This window comes from Salmo salar, chromosome 22 (assembly GCF_965601325.2).
Source record: "Salmo salar chromosome 22, fSalSal1, whole genome shotgun sequence".
In the NCBI taxonomy this organism is placed as follows: Eukaryota; Metazoa; Chordata; class Actinopteri; order Salmoniformes; family Salmonidae; genus Salmo; species Salmo salar.
Window position 1 is genome coordinate 57952326 of NC_138312.1, and position 17605 is coordinate 57969930.

General features: G+C 42.1%; 1 protein-coding gene and 1 long non-coding RNA gene across 2 annotated transcripts; one reads left to right on the forward strand and one right to left on the reverse strand.

The window, feature by feature from the left end:
• Positions 1–1977: 1977 nt before the first annotated feature.
• On the reverse strand, positions 1978–5034 carry LOC145862653 (L-rhamnose-binding lectin CSL3-like). Its single transcript, XM_082967711.1, has 9 exons — positions 4967–5034; positions 4620–4655; positions 4492–4536; positions 4238–4373; positions 3992–4110; positions 2650–2694; positions 2404–2539; positions 2219–2326; positions 1978–2147 (listed from the first exon to the last, which is right to left on the reverse strand). Exons 1-8 carry the CDS (start codon positions 4995–4997, stop codon positions 2221–2223), a joined length of 654 nt encoding a protein of 217 aa, XP_082823837.1. The 5' UTR covers positions 4998–5034; the 3' UTR covers positions 1978–2147; positions 2219–2220.
• Positions 5035–5621: 587 nt separating this feature from the next.
• On the forward strand, positions 5622–16328 carry LOC145862655 (uncharacterized). Its single transcript, XR_014382224.1, has 3 exons — positions 5622–5703; positions 5814–5882; positions 16247–16328. It is a non-coding gene; the product is annotated as an uncharacterized LOC145862655 (long non-coding RNA).
• The last annotated feature ends 1277 nt before the right edge of the window (positions 16329–17605 follow it).

Below are 17605 nucleotides of genomic sequence, written 5' to 3' on the forward strand. Positions count from 1 at the left end.
TGATTGCCTTGCGGAGGGAATAACTACACTGTTTATATTCAGCTATATTCCCCGACCTCTTTCCATGGTTGAATGCGGTGGTTCACGCATTCAGTTTTGCACGAGTTTTGCGATATATAAGTCAGGTGAACAAAAGGACTTGAGTTACTGTATGTTGATATTGTTACACCATGAGTCATTAATCATGAGGCATAAACCCCTACCCTTCCACTTACCAGAGAGATGTTTGATTCTGTCGGCGCGACGCATGAAGAAACCCGATGGTTGTATGGACTTTGATAACATATCCCGAGTGAGCCATGTTTCCGTGAATCAGAGAATGTTACAATCTCTGATGTCTCTCTGGAAGGCAACTCGTGCCCTAATGTTGTCCACAAATAACTGCATAATTTCCTAAGGACTTGAAGCGAGGCGACCATCTCTGTCTGCGCCATCTTGAGATCATTTAGCTTCCTCACAGATGACTTTCATTTTGTAATATATTATATTAGTTGTTTTTTGAATAAGTTCCTCTAAATCTTGTTTTTCCTCTTATTTTGTATCTCTATAGTTTCGTTTTTATTGCTATCTACCTGTACTATTAGTGAATGTATTTCCCTTGTTAGTCTTCTCTTTAGCCAGAAACTGCTTTTTCATTGTTGTTGAAAATTGAATTGAATGACCTCTGAAGGTACATGTAAAGGTATCCCAAACAATAAAGGGATTTACTGAACCTCTATTGTACTGGAAAAATTCAGTTAAATTATTGTCTTAGTTAAAAATAAATTGTCCTCCAGTGGACTTTGATTAAATACACAATATCCCCATCCACGTGGAAATTCTACAAGAGTTGTGAAAGCCAATTTAGATGATCCGATCGCATTCTGTCTCTTATTGCCCATTGGTTTTATTTGGGATGAGTACAGCAGTACCACAACGACAGTCCCACAGGACATATTGATGGTATAATAGAAATAAAAATGCACTATGCGGATCACGCTGCCATTTCCTGGTTGCTGAAATTCTGGTTCACCATTTCGACAAAAGTAGTGTTGAATCATTATACCATCTAAACTGCAAAATATTTTTTCACACCAAAAGTACTATTTTCAGCTGTTGGACACTGGTGTACAAAAATGTACCTCAGACTAGAAATAGCGCTCTACAGATCTACCACTTAGACTTGATTTCAATGAGGGACAGATCAATGTTGGTGCATCGCCGAAATGTGTGGGACAGTGCCAGAGATACCTTTGAGATGGTGAAACTCCACTGGCATCATATTAACGCCCATACGTTGTTAATGGGCTGCGCAGTGCATTCTGGGACCAATTAGGCACTAGCTCAAAAAAAACGAAAAAAACTTTAGCATGAATTCCGTGAAGTACAAAATTACAACTAATCCGAGATGTTTGATATTATCGTATTGCTTGGGAATAGTGGCATTATGTATGCGAGGAAAATAGGCAGGTTTCTCGACTTTGAGAAGGCATTGCATGATGATTAGCTTAGCAACCGTGTGACGCATCAAAATTCTGTGGGGCGTTATACATTTCTCCATTCAAGCTCTATTGTTCTCTAAAAATCTGACAAGCAAAAGCAGCCTTAGAAATAGCCTCAAGCTTAATTTCCACATCAGGGTATTGTTTGGCTCATGATCTGAGCCAATCACTTAATGATCAGGGTTTGTAGGGTCTACACATTGTAATGTCTTAACGGTCCAGGTCTGCTTTGTGTACACATTAGGTCAAGTAAGCCTGCTGATGTCATAAGTACTACTGGTCAGTGATTTGAGAGGCAAGTACAATTGATTTAATAGTTTGCCCGTCCAGAGAACAATGAATATTTTACAACTGCCTAAAGGTGGGCACAGAACATAGACAGCAAGACAAAGGCACGTTAGCGCCAGGTACAAATGAGTCCGGTGAAAGGCAAGAATAAAGGACACATGTTCAGAAATATTGGTGTGACATTTAGTAACATACAAGAGGCAACCAGTCTCGTCTTTGACACTTCGTTTAATTCAGACCAACCACAGTTCAGAAATGCTTCCACACAAAATACACAGGTTCACAATGGTCATTGAAGTTGATTTGGCAGAAAACAGCACAACCTGATGAAGATATCCCAGAAGCCTTGTACATCTTCAGGTTCCACAGGAAGATATTCTGCAAGACAAAACGTCAGCACCAGCATTCTAGTTCCCAGTCAGGCGTGCATGCACATATATAAAACTCACATTTAGTCACAGGTGTAAGCCACATCCAAGTACTTATAAGTTCCAACACAGGGGTCGCCGAACACGTAGTTGGATACCTTGACGATACACTGGCGCTCTCCGTCACACCTGTGTGTCAACAGGTAGAGGTTAACACCACAGCCAATGAGTGCCTACAGGTAAATGCACACTGAAGGTTTCAGTACCTTTCTGCCATTGTGCTGGTGGTGGATTGGTTGATGCAGTTGGTGTTTTTGAGTTGTTTGCGTGGGCGCCCAATGGAACACACATCGTGTTGACGACGACCATAGTTGGCACGCAGAATATGGATCTCACCCCGATCTGAGGAAGAGAAAGAAGAAAAGGATGGCCAAATCTGGGTGTTTGTGTGGGCTAGTGACTAATATATATCACCACATGATTATACCGTACGGGAGTGCTAACCAGCTTACCACATAGTAGTTGGGAATCAGAGCCTTCACATATGATGCTGCTTACTGCAAGGACAACACAGGAGTTACACCACACTGGCCAGACAAATTAAGACATACGTTAGCCTGGTGAAGTGTTAGGGATGGGAACTAACAGGGAATGTTGATTTCAGGCTCATTTGTTTAAAGTCATTATAAAATGTGTTGGCGTGAACTAAAGTATAAACAGTTTGACACGTCATCTTCCACCGTTCCCTTGTAGTTCCACTTCCTTATGAGCAGTCCTCAAAATGCTAACATTTTAAGTAAACTGGCTGGCTAGATCTAAGCTGGTGAAAAATTAGGTCGACCCACTACACCACATCTGTATTTCTATGCCGTATACACTACAAATCTGTGGGAGTAGCGCTAGGTAGTTACCATTCAGTCTTAAAACCAGATTAAGTACGCACAAGCAAGCTTCAGCCACTTTCCTGCAATGTTCTTGCTTGCTAATTGAGCTAGATATGTACATATAACAAGGAACAGCATATGTCAAAAAAGTATTTGCAAAAAAAAAAAGCTATGCAGATAGTCAGGGGTAGTCATTCAGCAGTTATGGCTTGGGGGAAGTAGAAGCCGTTCAGGGTCCTGTTGGTTACTGACTTGGTGCAGCCGTACCATTTGTCATGGAGTAACAGGACAGTATGACTTGGGTGGCTTGAGGCATTGACAATGTAGGGCCTTCCGACACACGTGGTGTCGAGGTCCTGATGGCAGGGAGCGCGGCCTCAGTAATGTACTGGGCCGTACGCACTACTCTCTAGCACCTTGCGGACAGATGCCATACCTAGTGGTGATGCAGCCAGTCAAAAAGCGCTCAATAGTGCAGCTGTAGAATTGAGGATCGGAGGGCTGATAAATATTTTTAGCCTCCTGGTAGGGAGGGGCTTGGCCCTCCAATACCTGTAGTCCACAGTCAGTTCCTTTGTCCATCTTGGCACCACACTGCCAGGTCTCCGACCTCCCTACAGGCTACGCTAACTAAAGTTGTTGCCGGATACATTGCTCCATAAGCACAGCTTGTGTTAGTTAGCAGGTGAGGGTGGTTTACACTTGGAGAAACAAATGCATGTATGAAACACGTTGTGGCCATAAGGCAGCATTTAATAAAACAAAATTAACAAGCTGGTACCATAGGGGAACCAACCCATTCTATTCCTTTTCTAGCTATCAGCAGAGTGCACGCTTTTACAAAAGAGTCAAATGGGTAGGAGTATTAAACAATATCCCAACATGCCACAGTCATACCGATAGTACATTGAATTAAATTATGGCTATTGGTGCCCACCACTAACTATTACTAGCACACATTGAGACTTACTTGTTTCGGGCTGTTGGACACAGGAGTATTTGGTGTCCAGGTACTTGTAAGTCCCAACACAGGGGTCCCCAAAAACCAAATTGGATGCCGGGACAACACACTGGCTCTTTCCATCGCACCTGGGTGTTTCAAAGACAGGTAGAGGTCATGAGTTCCCACAGGTAAACACTACAGGTTCTTGCTGCTGGTGGTTGTTAACACCACAGCCAAGGAGTTCCTACAGGTAAACACCACAGGTTCTAGTACCTTTCTGCCATCTTGCTGGTGGTGGATTGGCTGAGGCAGTTGGTGTCGGTGAGTTGGTTATCGGGGCGCCCAATGGAACACACATCGTGTTTACAACGACCATAGTTGGCACGCTTGATTTGAATCTTACCTCCATCTGAGGGAAGAGAGACAAAGAAAAGGAGAAAGGTGAGGGACGAAGGAGAGCAAAGACTGTGGGCCAGTGACGCTAATCTACAGTAGAAAATATCATAGGTGGTCGGTGACTAGCTTACCACATTGCAGTAAAGCATCAGAGCCTTCACACGTGATGCTGATTGCTGCCAGGACAAATAAACAGGAATTACACACCACTCACATTAGCTTGGTTAAGTAGTATCATCATCATTACTACATACAGTACCTCCATCTGTTAGTGTACAGCAAGCTGCAGCCAGCACTGAAACAACACACAGCTAATTCAGCAACATTCCACATCATATGCACTTGGACCATGAAGCTAGAATTTAGCATTTGACTCTATACTCCAGCATTTGAGTTATACTAAGTGTACTGTAGTCATCAAGTTCAGAATTGTCTCTTATTCCATGCATGCAATGTGACAGTTTGTTAGACAACTTTGTTTTGAACAATAGAAATGTAATGTCCCGCAAGTCATATGATATGTACTTCCATTACTCTCAAATACAAACATTTGGTCATATATATTTATATTCTAATCTGCATCAGATACAGATTTTATATACTCACATGTGACCACCGTCAGTCTGACCATGTGCATGATGCCGGGTACAGGAGTGGTAGTAATAGAGAAAATGCAACTGATGCTAATTAGACCCAATACACCTGGTATTTATGTTATGTGACATGTCTTAATTAACCCAGGTGTATCTATTTGTCTCCAGGTGCACCTCATTGCAATTAGGGGCCGGCGTTTGCTGGTCTATACCTCGCTATTGGTTCAGTCTCATGGAGTTAGATAGAGGACTCTAGATGGATAAAATCAATTTTGACATTAACATTGCCATTGAGGGCTTCCAACATTTTAAAGTAGCCATCTAGGTGGGGCTTCTTCGTTAAGGAAGAATCACACGGGCCACGTTCAGTCGCAAAACCTTCGAGCGTTGCAGGTTTCCATTTCATGAATAGAGACAACGTATTTCCTTATTCTACATGTCGGAGAGACATATTTGTTCAACATAGCATATTTTTATCTGAACCTTTCCAAAACGTTGCATCCTGCTGATCGCACCCTATTATTCAATCTACTTTAATAAAATGAATATTGCCTCTGTTGTCTCAAATGTAATTACATTTGTTATTTGATTTGCATGTCCGTGCGCTCACGGACACCATAATGGAACACATATAAAGATGATATCCTGTGTCCATCATTCTCTATGGTCAGATCCCCATGATGTGTTGTTCTGGTGGCTGAATATGTGTCCTCTTCCTCTCACCTTTCCATTCTCAGGGCTGCTGAACAGGTGCCTTGTCCTTCAACTTGCGAGCCCTTTGGGTGTTGCACTTATCAGGCTTCACCGCCGCGGTACGGAAAGGCTGGTCCGAGTGATTTTGTGCATTTATATGTTCCCAGTTGCCACTCCTGTGAAGGGAGACCACTGAGCTTGAAGGCAGTTTGGTGACCACAGAACCCACAATACAGGTACTCTACTGTAAATATTATTAAAGTGAACCGTGTTGAATGACTATGTACAGTCGTGGCCAAAGGTTTTGTATGATGGTAATTTGCATATACTCTAGAATGTTATGAAGAGTGATCAGATTAATTGCAAAGACCCTCTTTGCCATGCAAATGAACTGAATCCCCCCAAAAAATGTCCACTGCATTTCAGCCCTGCCACAAAAGGACCAGCTGATATCATGTCAGTGATTCTCTTGTTAACACAGGTGTGAGTGTTGACGAGGATAAGGCTGGAGATCACTCTTTCATGCTGATTGAGTTCGAATAACAGACTGGAAGCTTCAAAAGGAGGGTGGTGCTTGGAATCATTGTTCTTCCTCTGTCAACCATGCTTACCTGTAAAGGAAACATGTATTGTCATCATAGCTTTGCACAAAAAGGGCTTCATAGCCAAGGATATTGCTGCCAGTAAGATTGAACCTAAATCAACCATTTATCAAATCATCAAGAACTTCAAGGAGAGCGGTTCAATTGTTGTGAAGAAGGCTTCAGGGCGCCCAAGAAAGTTCAGCAAGCACCAGGACCGTCTCCTAAAGTTGATTCAGCTGCTGGATCGGGGCACCATCAGTACAGAGCTTGCTCAGGAATGGCAGCAGGCAGGTGTGAGTGCATCTGGGGTAAAGTCATTTTCTCTGATGAATCCCGTTTCCGATTGTTTGGGGCATATGGAAAAAAGCTTGTCCAGAGAAGACAAGGTGAGCGCCACCATCAGTCCTGTGTCATGCCAACAGTAAAGCATCCTGAGACCATCCATGTGTGGGGTTGCTTCTCAGCCAAAGGAGTGGGCTCACTCACAATTTTGCATAAGAACGCAGCCATGAATAAAGAATGGAACCAACACATCTTCCGAGAGCAACTTCTCCCAACCATCCAGGAACAGTTTGGTGAAGAACAATGCCTTTTCCAGCATGATGGAGCACCTTACCATAAGGCAAAAGTGATAACTAAGTGGCTCGGCGAACAAATCATCGATATTTTGGAGATAGAAAACTTCTATCTCCAGTTTCTCAGTCTCTTGGTCACAGCTTTGATGCTCCTGTACTTTCACCTCCTTCTAGATGGTAGCGGGAAGAACAGGCCATGGCTCCGAGTAAGTTAAAGATTTTCATCCTTTCCAATGCGGCCCCATAGACGTGGATGGGGACTAGCTCTCTGCTGTCTACTGTAGTCCACGATCATCTCATTTGTTTTGTTGACATTGAGGGAGAGGTTATTTTCCTGGCATCATTCCGTCAGGGCCCTCAACTCCTCACTGTAGGCCGTCTCGACATTGTTGGTAATCAGGCATACCACTGTTGTCAGCAAACTTGATGATTGAGTTGCCACACAGTCATGGGTGAACAGGGAGTACAGGAGGAGGCTGAGCACACACCCTTGTGGGGCCCCAGTCTTGAGGATCAGCGTGGCGGAGGTGTTGTTGCCTACCTTCACACCTGAGGTCGGCCCGTCGGCCCAGCTGCACCGGGCGGGGTTGAGACCAAGGGCCCAAGCTTAGTGATGTGGCATGATTGCTATTTTCTTTCGTTTTTGAACCAGAACCCCCAACAGAAGCTAGCCAGCTAACTAGCTACAAGCTAGCAGTCAGCTAGCCACTGCTAGCGGTCACCAGCTACCTTTAGCCCAGAATACTCTTGCCAGTTTGCACAGCACGAATCAAACCAGAGCAAATCTGACTTATTTTTCTCCATATCTCCTAATTCCCACTTCAAGCTCTAAACCTTTACAACTGGATCATCGCAGCTAGCTGCTATCCGATTGGCTTCTCCTGGCTAACGTCTCTGTCCCGAAGCAAGCACCTATTAGCCTGGACCTATTTCATGCTAGGCCCATCTGTGTGTCCAGCTCGCCAAGCTACTCACTGCAGCCAATGATGATCACTCGGCTACGCATGCCTCTCCCTAATGTCAATGTGCCTCGTCCATTGCTGTTTTGGTTAGTAATTATTGCCTTATTTCATTGTAGAGTCTCTAGCCCTGCTCAATACGCCTTAGCTAACCCTTTAGTTCCACCTTCCAAACATGCGGTGACCTCACCTGGTTGAAATGATGTTTCTAGAGACAATATCTCTGTCATCGTCACTCAATGCATAGGTTTACCTCCACTGTATTTACATCCTACCATACCTTTGTCTGTACATTATGCCTTAAATCTATTCTACCGTGCCCAGAAACCTGCTCCTTTTACTCTCTGTTCCGAACGTACTAGACGACCAGTTGTTATAGCCTTTAGCCGTACACATATCCTACTTCTAATCTGTTCCTCTGTTGATGTAGAGGTTACACCAGGCCCTGCAGTGCCTAGCTCCACTCCCATTCCCCAGGCGCTCTCATTTGTTGACTTCTCTAACCGTAAAAGCCTTGGTTTCATGCATGTTAACATTAGAAGCCCCCTCCCTAAGTTTATTTTATTCACTGCTTTAGCACACTCTGCCAACCCGGTTGTCCTAGCCGTGTCTGAATCCTGGTTTAGGAGGACCACCAAAACCCCTGAAATGTCCATTCCTAACTATAACATTTTCCGACAAGATAGAACTGCCAAAGGAGGCGGAGTTGCAATCTACTGCAGCGTTAGCCTGCAGTGATCTGTCTTACTATCCAGGTCAAAGAATTTGACCTTGTACTTTTAAAAATCAACCTTTCCAGAAACAAATCTCTGGCCGTTGCCACTTGCTATAGACCACCTTCTGTGCCCTGGACACCATATGTGAACTGATTGCCCCCCATCTATCTTCAGAGCTCGTGCTGTTAGGTGACCTATACTGGGATATGCTTAACACCCCAGCCATCCTACAATCTAAGATTGATGCCCTCAATCTCACACAAATTATCAATGAACCTACCAGGTACAACCCCAAATCCGTAAACACGGGCACCTCATATATATCATCCTAACCAACGTGCCCTCCAAATACACCTCTGCAGTCTTCAACCAGGATGTCAGCGATCACTGCCAAATTGCCTGCGTCCGTAATGGGTCTGCGGTCAAACAACCACCTCTCATCATGTTCAAATGCTTCCTAAAACACTTCAGCGAGCAAACCGTTCTAATCGACCAGGCCCGGGTATCCTGGAAGGATTTTGACCTCATTCCGACAATAGAGGATGCCTGGTTATTCATTAACCTCTATGGGCTAGGCGGGACGAATTCGTCCCACCTACGTAACAGCCACTTGAAGCCTGTGGCGCGATTTTCAAAACCTTAAAAATCCTATTACTTCAATTTCTCAAACATATGACTATTTTACAGCTATTTAAAGACAAGACTCTCGTTAATCTAACCACACTGTCCGATTTCAAAAAGGCTTTACAGCGAAAGCAAAACATTAGATTATGTCAGCAGAGTACCCAGCCAGAAATAATCAGACACCCATTTTTCAAGCTAGCATATAATGTCACAAAAAACAAAACCACAGCTAAATGCAGCACTAACCTTTGATGATCTTCATCAGATTACAACCCTAGGACATTATGTTATACAATGCACGCATGTTTTGTTCAATCAAGTTCATATTTATATCAAAAACCAGCTTTTTTACATTAGCATGTGACGTTCAGAACTAGCATACCCCCCGCAAACATCCGGTGAATTTACTAAATTACTCACGATAAACGTTCACAAAAAACATAACAATTATTTTAAGAATTATAGATACAGAACTCCTCTATGCACTCGATATGTCCGATTTTAAAATAGCTTTTCGGTGAAAGCACATTTTGCAATATTCTCAGTAGATAGCCCAGCCATCACGGCTAGCCATTTAGACACCGACCAAGTTTAGCCCTGACCAAACTCCGATTTACTATTACAAAAGTTTCATTACCTTTGTTGTCTTTGTCAGAATGCACTCCCAGGACTGCTACTTCAATAACAAATGTTGGTTTGGTCCAAAATAATCCATCGTTATATCCAAATAGCGGCGTTTTGTTCGTGCGTTCAAGACACTATCCGAAATGTAAATAAGGGTCACGAGCATGGCGCAATTCATGACAAAAGATTTCTAAATATTCCATTACCGTACTTCGAAGCATGTCAACCGCTGTTTAAAATAAATTTTTATGCCATTTTTCTCGTAAAAAAGCGATAATATTCCGACCAGGAATCTGCGTTTAGGTAAACAGACGAAAGAAAACATAGCAGGGGTTCGACGTCGGCACGCGCCTGAGTCTCACAGTACTGTAACCAGCCACTATCCAAACGCACTACTTTTTTTCAGCCAGAGCCTGCAAAGCCACGATTCAGCTTTTTGCCGCCTTCTGAGAGCCCATGGGAGCCGTAGGAAGTGTCACGTAACAGCAGAGATCCTCTGTAATGGATAGAGATAATCAAGAAGGGCAAGAAATTGTCAGACAGGGCGTTTCCTGTTTGGAATCTTCTCAGGTTTTGGCCTGCCAAATGAGTTCTGTTATACTCACAGACAACATTCAAACAGTTTTAGAACCTTTGGGGTGTTTTCTATCCAAAGCTAATAATTATATGCATATTCTAGTTTCTGGGCAGGAGTAATAATCAGATTAAATCGGGTACGTTTTTTATCCTTCTGTGAAAATACTGCCCCCTAGCCATAACAGGTTAAACTGGTTACTACTCTTTCCCAGAAACGAGAATATGCATATTATTAGTAGATTTGGATAGAAAACACTGAAGTTTCTAAAACTGTTTGAATGGTGTCTGTGAGTATAACAGAACTCATATGGCAGGCAAAAACCTGAGAAAATTAAAAGCAGGAAGTGGTCTGTCTGCAATTTTGTAGTTCTCCCTTTCCTTCTCTATCGAAACCCCACGGGCACTTTAGTTATGTTGCACTTTCTAAGGCTTCCATTGGCTCTCTAAAGCATTCAGAAAGAGGATTGACGCGTCTCCTGTCTCCGGGCAGATAACAGGAGCACAGTTTGTCAGTGGTGGCTGGTGGCTAAGAGATGGGAATGCATGTTCACGAAACCTCGCTATTTTTTCTCTTCCTTTTTGAATGAATACAGCATTGTCTGGTTGGAACATTATTGCTATTTTTCAAGAAAAACACCATAAAAATGTATTTTAAACAGCGTTTGACATGCTTCTAAGTACGGTAAAGGAACATTTTGAAATTTTGGTTCTCGAAATGAGCTCGCGCGTTACCCTTTGGATAGTGACCTGAACGCACGAACAAAACGGGGATATTTACACATAACTATGGATTATTTGGAACAAAAACAACATTTGTTGTGGAAGTAGCAGTCCTGGGAGTGCATTCTGACGAAGAACAGAAAAGGTAATCCAATTTTTCTAATAGTAATTCTGAGTTTAGGTTGCCCAAAACTTGGCGGGTGTCAAATTAGCTAGCCGTGATGGCTGAGCTATGTACTCAGAATATTGCAAAATGTGCTTTCGCCGAAAAGCTATTTTAAAATCTGACATAACGATTGCATAAAGGAGTTCTGTATCTATAATTCTTAAAAGAATTGTTATGTATTTTGTCAACGTTAATGATGAGTAATTTAGTAAATTCACCGGAAGTTTTTGATGGGTATGCTAGTTCTGAACATCAACAGCGATTCCACTGGCTGTTGAATAGAGTGGGAGTCCTACCTAGCCCATAGAAGTTAACAACTGGGTGAAAGGAATATGAATATGTGTTAATAGAAAAAAGGCATGCTCATGAAAATAAAACGTGTCCTCCCTCATCTTAAATGGCAGGAACTGCCTCTGGTACAAAGTCATTGAACACTGGTCACTTTAATAATGTTAAGATACTTTTTCTTGCCACTGTAATTAAAACACTATATGAACCCTTTGGAATTATCTGGATTTCTGCATAAATTGGTCATAAAATTAGATCTGAACTTCATGTAAGTCACTGTGGAACGCTGTGGAACATCCAGATGCTCTTTGTCAACAGACAAACATAGTGTGCTTCATCTAATAACACACAAATTGTATTTTTCTTGTCTATATTGAATACATCGTTGTAGGTTGGAAAAAGTATGTCAACACCTAGGCTAATGACTTCTCCAAAAGCTAATTGGAGTCAGGAGTCAGCTAACTTGGATTACAATCATTGAGACGAGATTGGAGATGAAGAACTGATGACTTGCACAAGCTGGAAAGGGTTACACAAGTATGTCTTAAAGGCTTGATGTTCATCAGTCCACGGTAAGACAAATTGTCTATAAATAGAGAAAGTTCAGCACTGTTGCTACTCTCCCTAGGAGTGGCCGTCCTGCAAAGATGACTGCAAGAGCACAGCGCAGAATGCTCAATGAGGTTAACTTCTTACATCTAGGCGTTCCGCTAGCGGAACCCGGTTCCGCCAGCGGGACCCCTAACAAACAGCCAATGGGATCGCATGGAGCGAAATACAAAAACAACAAAAATACCACAATTCAATTTTCTCAAACAATCAACTATTTTACACCATTTTAAAGATACACTTCTCCTTGATGTAACCACATTGTCTGAATTTTCAAAAAAACATTAGATTATGTTAGGAGAGTATATAGACACAAATAGTCACACAGCCATTTTCCAAGCAGGGAACTATGTCACAGAAACCGAAAACACAGCTAAATTATGCACTAACCTTTGACGATCTTCATCAGATGACACTCCTAGGACATTATGTTACACAATACATGTATGTTTTGTTCGATAAAGTTCATATTTATATCCAAAAACCCCTTTTTACATTGGCGTTTGATGTTCAGAAAATGTATTTCCAACCAAAACCTCCGGTGAATTTACAAAAATACTCATCATAAACGTTGACAAAATACATAACAAGTATTTTAAGAATTATAGATAGACTACTCCTAAAATAGCTTTACGGAGAAAGCACATTTTTCAATATTCTGAGTACATAGCTCAGCCATCACAGCCAGCTATTCAGACACCCGCCAAGTTCGGGGCCACCTAAACTCAAAATTAGTATTAGAAATATTGTATTACCTTTGCTGATCTTCGTCATAATGCACTCCCAGGACTGCTACTTCCACAAGAAATGTTGTTTTTGTTCGAAATAATACATTTTTATGTCCAAATACCTCCGTTTTGTTCGTGCGTTCAGGTCACTATCCAAAGGCTAACGCGCGGGCGCAGTTCGAGACACAAAAAGTCAAAATGTTCCATTACCGCACTTAGAAGCATGTCAAGCACTGTTTAAAATCAATCTTTATGGTATTTTTCTTGTATAAATGCAATAATATTCCAACTGGACAATAGCGTATTCATTTTAGAAGAAAAAGAAGGAACAGCGTTCTCGCGTGACTGCACATATCCAATCTCTTTGTCCCCAGGCAGGCCACTCAGTAACTGAGCTCCTATACTCTGCCAAGTGACAGGAGAAGGCTCAATCCACTTTCTGAAGGCTTTAGAGAGCCAATGGAAGCCTTAGAAAGTGCAACGTAACCCCACAGATACTGTAGATTCGAAAGGGACTAGAAAGAAGAACTACATTTCTCAGATCCTTCACTTCCTGGTTGACTTTCTCTCAGGTTTTTGCCTGCCATATGAGTTCTGTTACACACAGAAGCATCCAGGGTCTCTCATACAGCATCTCCACTCCCACTTGTCTCCAATTCCACATACCAACCCTCAGCTTCCCTCAGCCCATCCCATCTATCTCTGCAGGCCACTTCGGGTTTCTACTTTAACACATATCTTTCAACTACGCTGTGATGTTTAACGAACAATTTCAATCTAATCGAATAGAATCCACAGATTGCGAGTTGAAGATAAATACTTTTACTAAGAGTATTAGTATATTAGTAATTGACTGACCCGGTCTCTCCAGATCTCCTAAGGGTCTCCAGATCTCCTGGGGTCAATATTAGATCAATGCTATGCATTTTCAGCCATTCCTGAACCTGAGACCAGAAAGAGGCTACCGGAGGGCAATACCAAAATAGATGGTCTATTCATTCTGTGTCCTCACAACAAAATCTGCAGAGGTTCGATGATTTTATGCCCCAAATATTCAGTATTTTGTTGGTGGCAAGAATTCTATATTTTAATCTTAACTGAAAAGCACGAAGTCTTGAATTTTGCGTTGTTTTATATATCAACTCATACACCCTGTACAATGGAATCGGTACATCAAAAATCTCTTCCCAACTATTTTGCCATCTGTATGGCAGAGTTGTCAACATCCTGGTCCTCAAATGAAACTGGTAAACTTTCCCATTTATGCTATTTTTATTCCTCTGCCAGTTTTGATCCTTTATATTGGGCAGACAGACCAGTTCCCTACCTCCTCCCGCTGCCACTCGCCTCCTACGTTTTTGGGGCAATGCTGTAATCAATTGGTTGTACTCTTGGATTGAGCAGACCTTTCCATATAATTCTGATAACACCATGAAGGACATAACTCTACCATTCCAATTGACAATATCATTTAAGAACAAAATACCCTTATCAAAAATCTTGTGCACAAATACTGGTCTTTTATCAACCAGCACATTAGAGTTCAGCCATAGTATTTTTTGTAATATTTGTTTTATCTTTTCAGGTGGATTAAATTGTATCCAGCTCTGCAATGCTTGTTTGAAAGAGAGATACTTTGAAAGTATCATTTGCAATTCATCGAAAATGAGACATGGCATCTCTGCACAAAGGCAAAAAGGCCATTTTTAAACAATGGATGAGCTTTTCTTAGTAATCTACTTGAACCATTTAGGGTTCAAGTAAAACTCTTGAATTAGTCTTCCCTGTGGCTCAGTTGGTAGAGCATGGTGTTTGCAACGCCAGCATGGTGGGTTCGATTCCCACGGGGGGGCCTGTATGAAAAAAAAAAAATGCATGAAATGTATGCATTCACTACTGTAAGTCGCTCTGGATTTAAGCTTCTGCTAAATGACTAAAATGTAAATGTAAAATGAATAAGTGAAGATTTGAGAGGTTTAGTGCTTTATATTTAATAATCTCAACCCACCCAATTCATATTCATAATATATTACATTAGATCGTTCTTGAATAAGTTCAAGTTCTTGTTTTGTATCTCTGTAGTATTGTTTTTATTGCTATTTACCTTTACTATTAGTTCATGGGTTTTCTTTTAGCTAATGCTGACTATGGGGCATGCAACCATTGAAGCTCTGCTGATTTGAGGATCCAGAATCAATTGTCCATTTATTTTGGTATCGATCTAAAACTGACCCTAGAAATAGTACTGTTGGAGAGCTGGAGAGACCGGGTCAGTCAATGTATTGCAACTCAGTCTGTAGATTCTATTTGACAGAAATTGTATGTTAATCACAACATCGTATGCTGCGTAGAAATCCCAAAAGGGTGGCCAGCAGAGACAGGTGGGATGGGCTAAGGGTTGGGATGTGGAATTGGAGACAAGTGGGAGCGGAGTTGCTGGGCAAAGGATAGAATGACAGATGTAAAATAAATTCCATATAAAAGGTAAATACATTGACGGGCTGTGTTGATACAGTTGAGGTTGATGCCATGCAGGTGTTTGTACAAATGCACCAAGATGGACATGGTGCCATACATGCACTCAAACATTGTTGGCCTTGCTGTTATATTGTCCATGATGGTTTTCATTCATTGGTGGTTCATGTGGCAGGGCATGGATTGATTTTCTTTCTCAGGGTGGAATCTGATGGTTGAGGGGCAGCATCGGTGGGAGATCTGTCTACGTGCCCTTCAGCAGGGCGTTGACCCCGTTTGCCTCTGGATAAGAGGCTGTTAGATGACTGTGGTGTAGTTGGGCAGCATCACTGCATGTATATGTTTAAGAAATAGCCTCTAGCTTAATTTCCACATCACGGTAACATTTGGCTTATGATCTGATCAATAAGAGCCAATCACTTAATGATCAGGGTTTGTAGGGTCTACACATCGTATGTAATGTCTTAACCGTCCAGGTCTGCTTTGAGAACAGATTACCTGGTGACTTGGACAAGTAAGCCTGCTGATGTCATAAGTACTACCCGTCAGTGATTTGAGGGGCAGGTACAATTGATTTAAATTGTTTGACCATCCAGAGCACAATGAGTATTTTACAACTGCCTAAAGGTGGGCACAGAATACAGACAAAGGCACGTTAGCGCCAGGTACAAATTAGTCCGGTGAAAGGCGAGAATAAAGGACACACGTTCAGAAATATTCGTGTGACATTTAGTAACATACAAGAGGCAACCATTCTTGTCTTTCTGACACTTCATTTAATTCAGACCAACCACAGTTCAGAAATGCTTCAACACAAAATACACAGGTTTACAATGGTCATTGAAGTTGGAGGAAAACAGCACGACCTGATGAAGATATCCCAGAAGCCTTACGTATATTAGTCACTAGCCCACACAAACACCCAGATTTGGCCATCCTTTTCTTCTTTCTCTTAGATCGGGGTGAGATCCATATTCAGCGTGCCAACTATGGTCGTCGTCAACACGATGTGTGTTCCATTAGGCACCCACAGGAACAACTCAAAAACACCAACTGCCTCAGCCAATCTAGCACCAGCACAATGGCAGAAAGGTAGTGAAACCTTTAGTGTGCATTTACCTGTAGGCACTCATTGGCTGTGGTGTTAACCTCTACCTGTTGACACACAGGTGTGACGGAGAGCGCCAGTGTATCGTCAAGGTATCCAACTCCGTGTTCGGCGACCCCTGTGTTGGAACTTATAAGTACTTGGATGTGGCTTACACCTGTGACTGAATGTGAGTTTTATATATGTGCATGCACACATGACTGGGAACTAGAATGCTGACGGTTTGTCTTGCAGAATATCTTCCTGTGGAACCTGAATATGTACAAGGCTTCTGGGATATCTTCATCAGGTTGTGCTGTTTTCCTCCAACTGCCAAATCAACTTCAATGACCATTGTAAACCTGTCTATTTTGTGTGGAAGTGTTTCTGAACTGTGGTTGGTCTGAATTAAATGAAGTGTCAGAAAGACAAGACTGGTTGCCTCTTGTATATTACTAAATGTCACACCAATATTTCTGAACATGTGTCCTTTATTCTCGCCATTCACCGGACTCATTTGTACCTGGCGCTAATGTGCCTTTGTCTTACTGTCTGTATTCTGTGCCCACCGTTAGGCAGTTGTTAAATGCTCTGGATGGTCAAACTATATTTAAATCAATTGTACCTGCCTCTCAAATCACTGACAAGTAGTACTTATGACATCAGCAGGCTTACTTGACCTAATCTGTATGCATCAACAGCTAATCTGGTGACAAAGCAGACCTGGACAGGTTATACAATGTGTAGACCCTACAAATGTACATCAGTAAGTGATTGGCTCAGATCATGAACCAAATGTTACCGTAACGTGTAAATTGATCTAGAGGCTGTTTCTTCTCTTAAACATACTTGCAGGGAAGCTGCCCAACTACATCACATTAGTCATCTAACAGCCTCTGATCCAGAGACACACACACACGCAAACAGGGTCAACACCCTGCTAAAGCGCACATCGACAGATCTCCACAATGTCAAAAACGTAGTCCAACACAGTTCCAAGAGCAGCCCTTCAACCATCAGATTCCAGCCAGAGAATAAATAGAATTCCATTCCCTGCACCACAAACAAAACAACCATAAAAACATCCAGGACAATACAACAGCAAGGCCAATGTTTGAGTGCATGTATGGCACCATGTCCATCTTGGTGCATTTGAATGAGTGTATGCATTTGTACAAACACCTGCATGGCATCAGCCTCAACTATATCAACACAGCCCCTCAGTGTC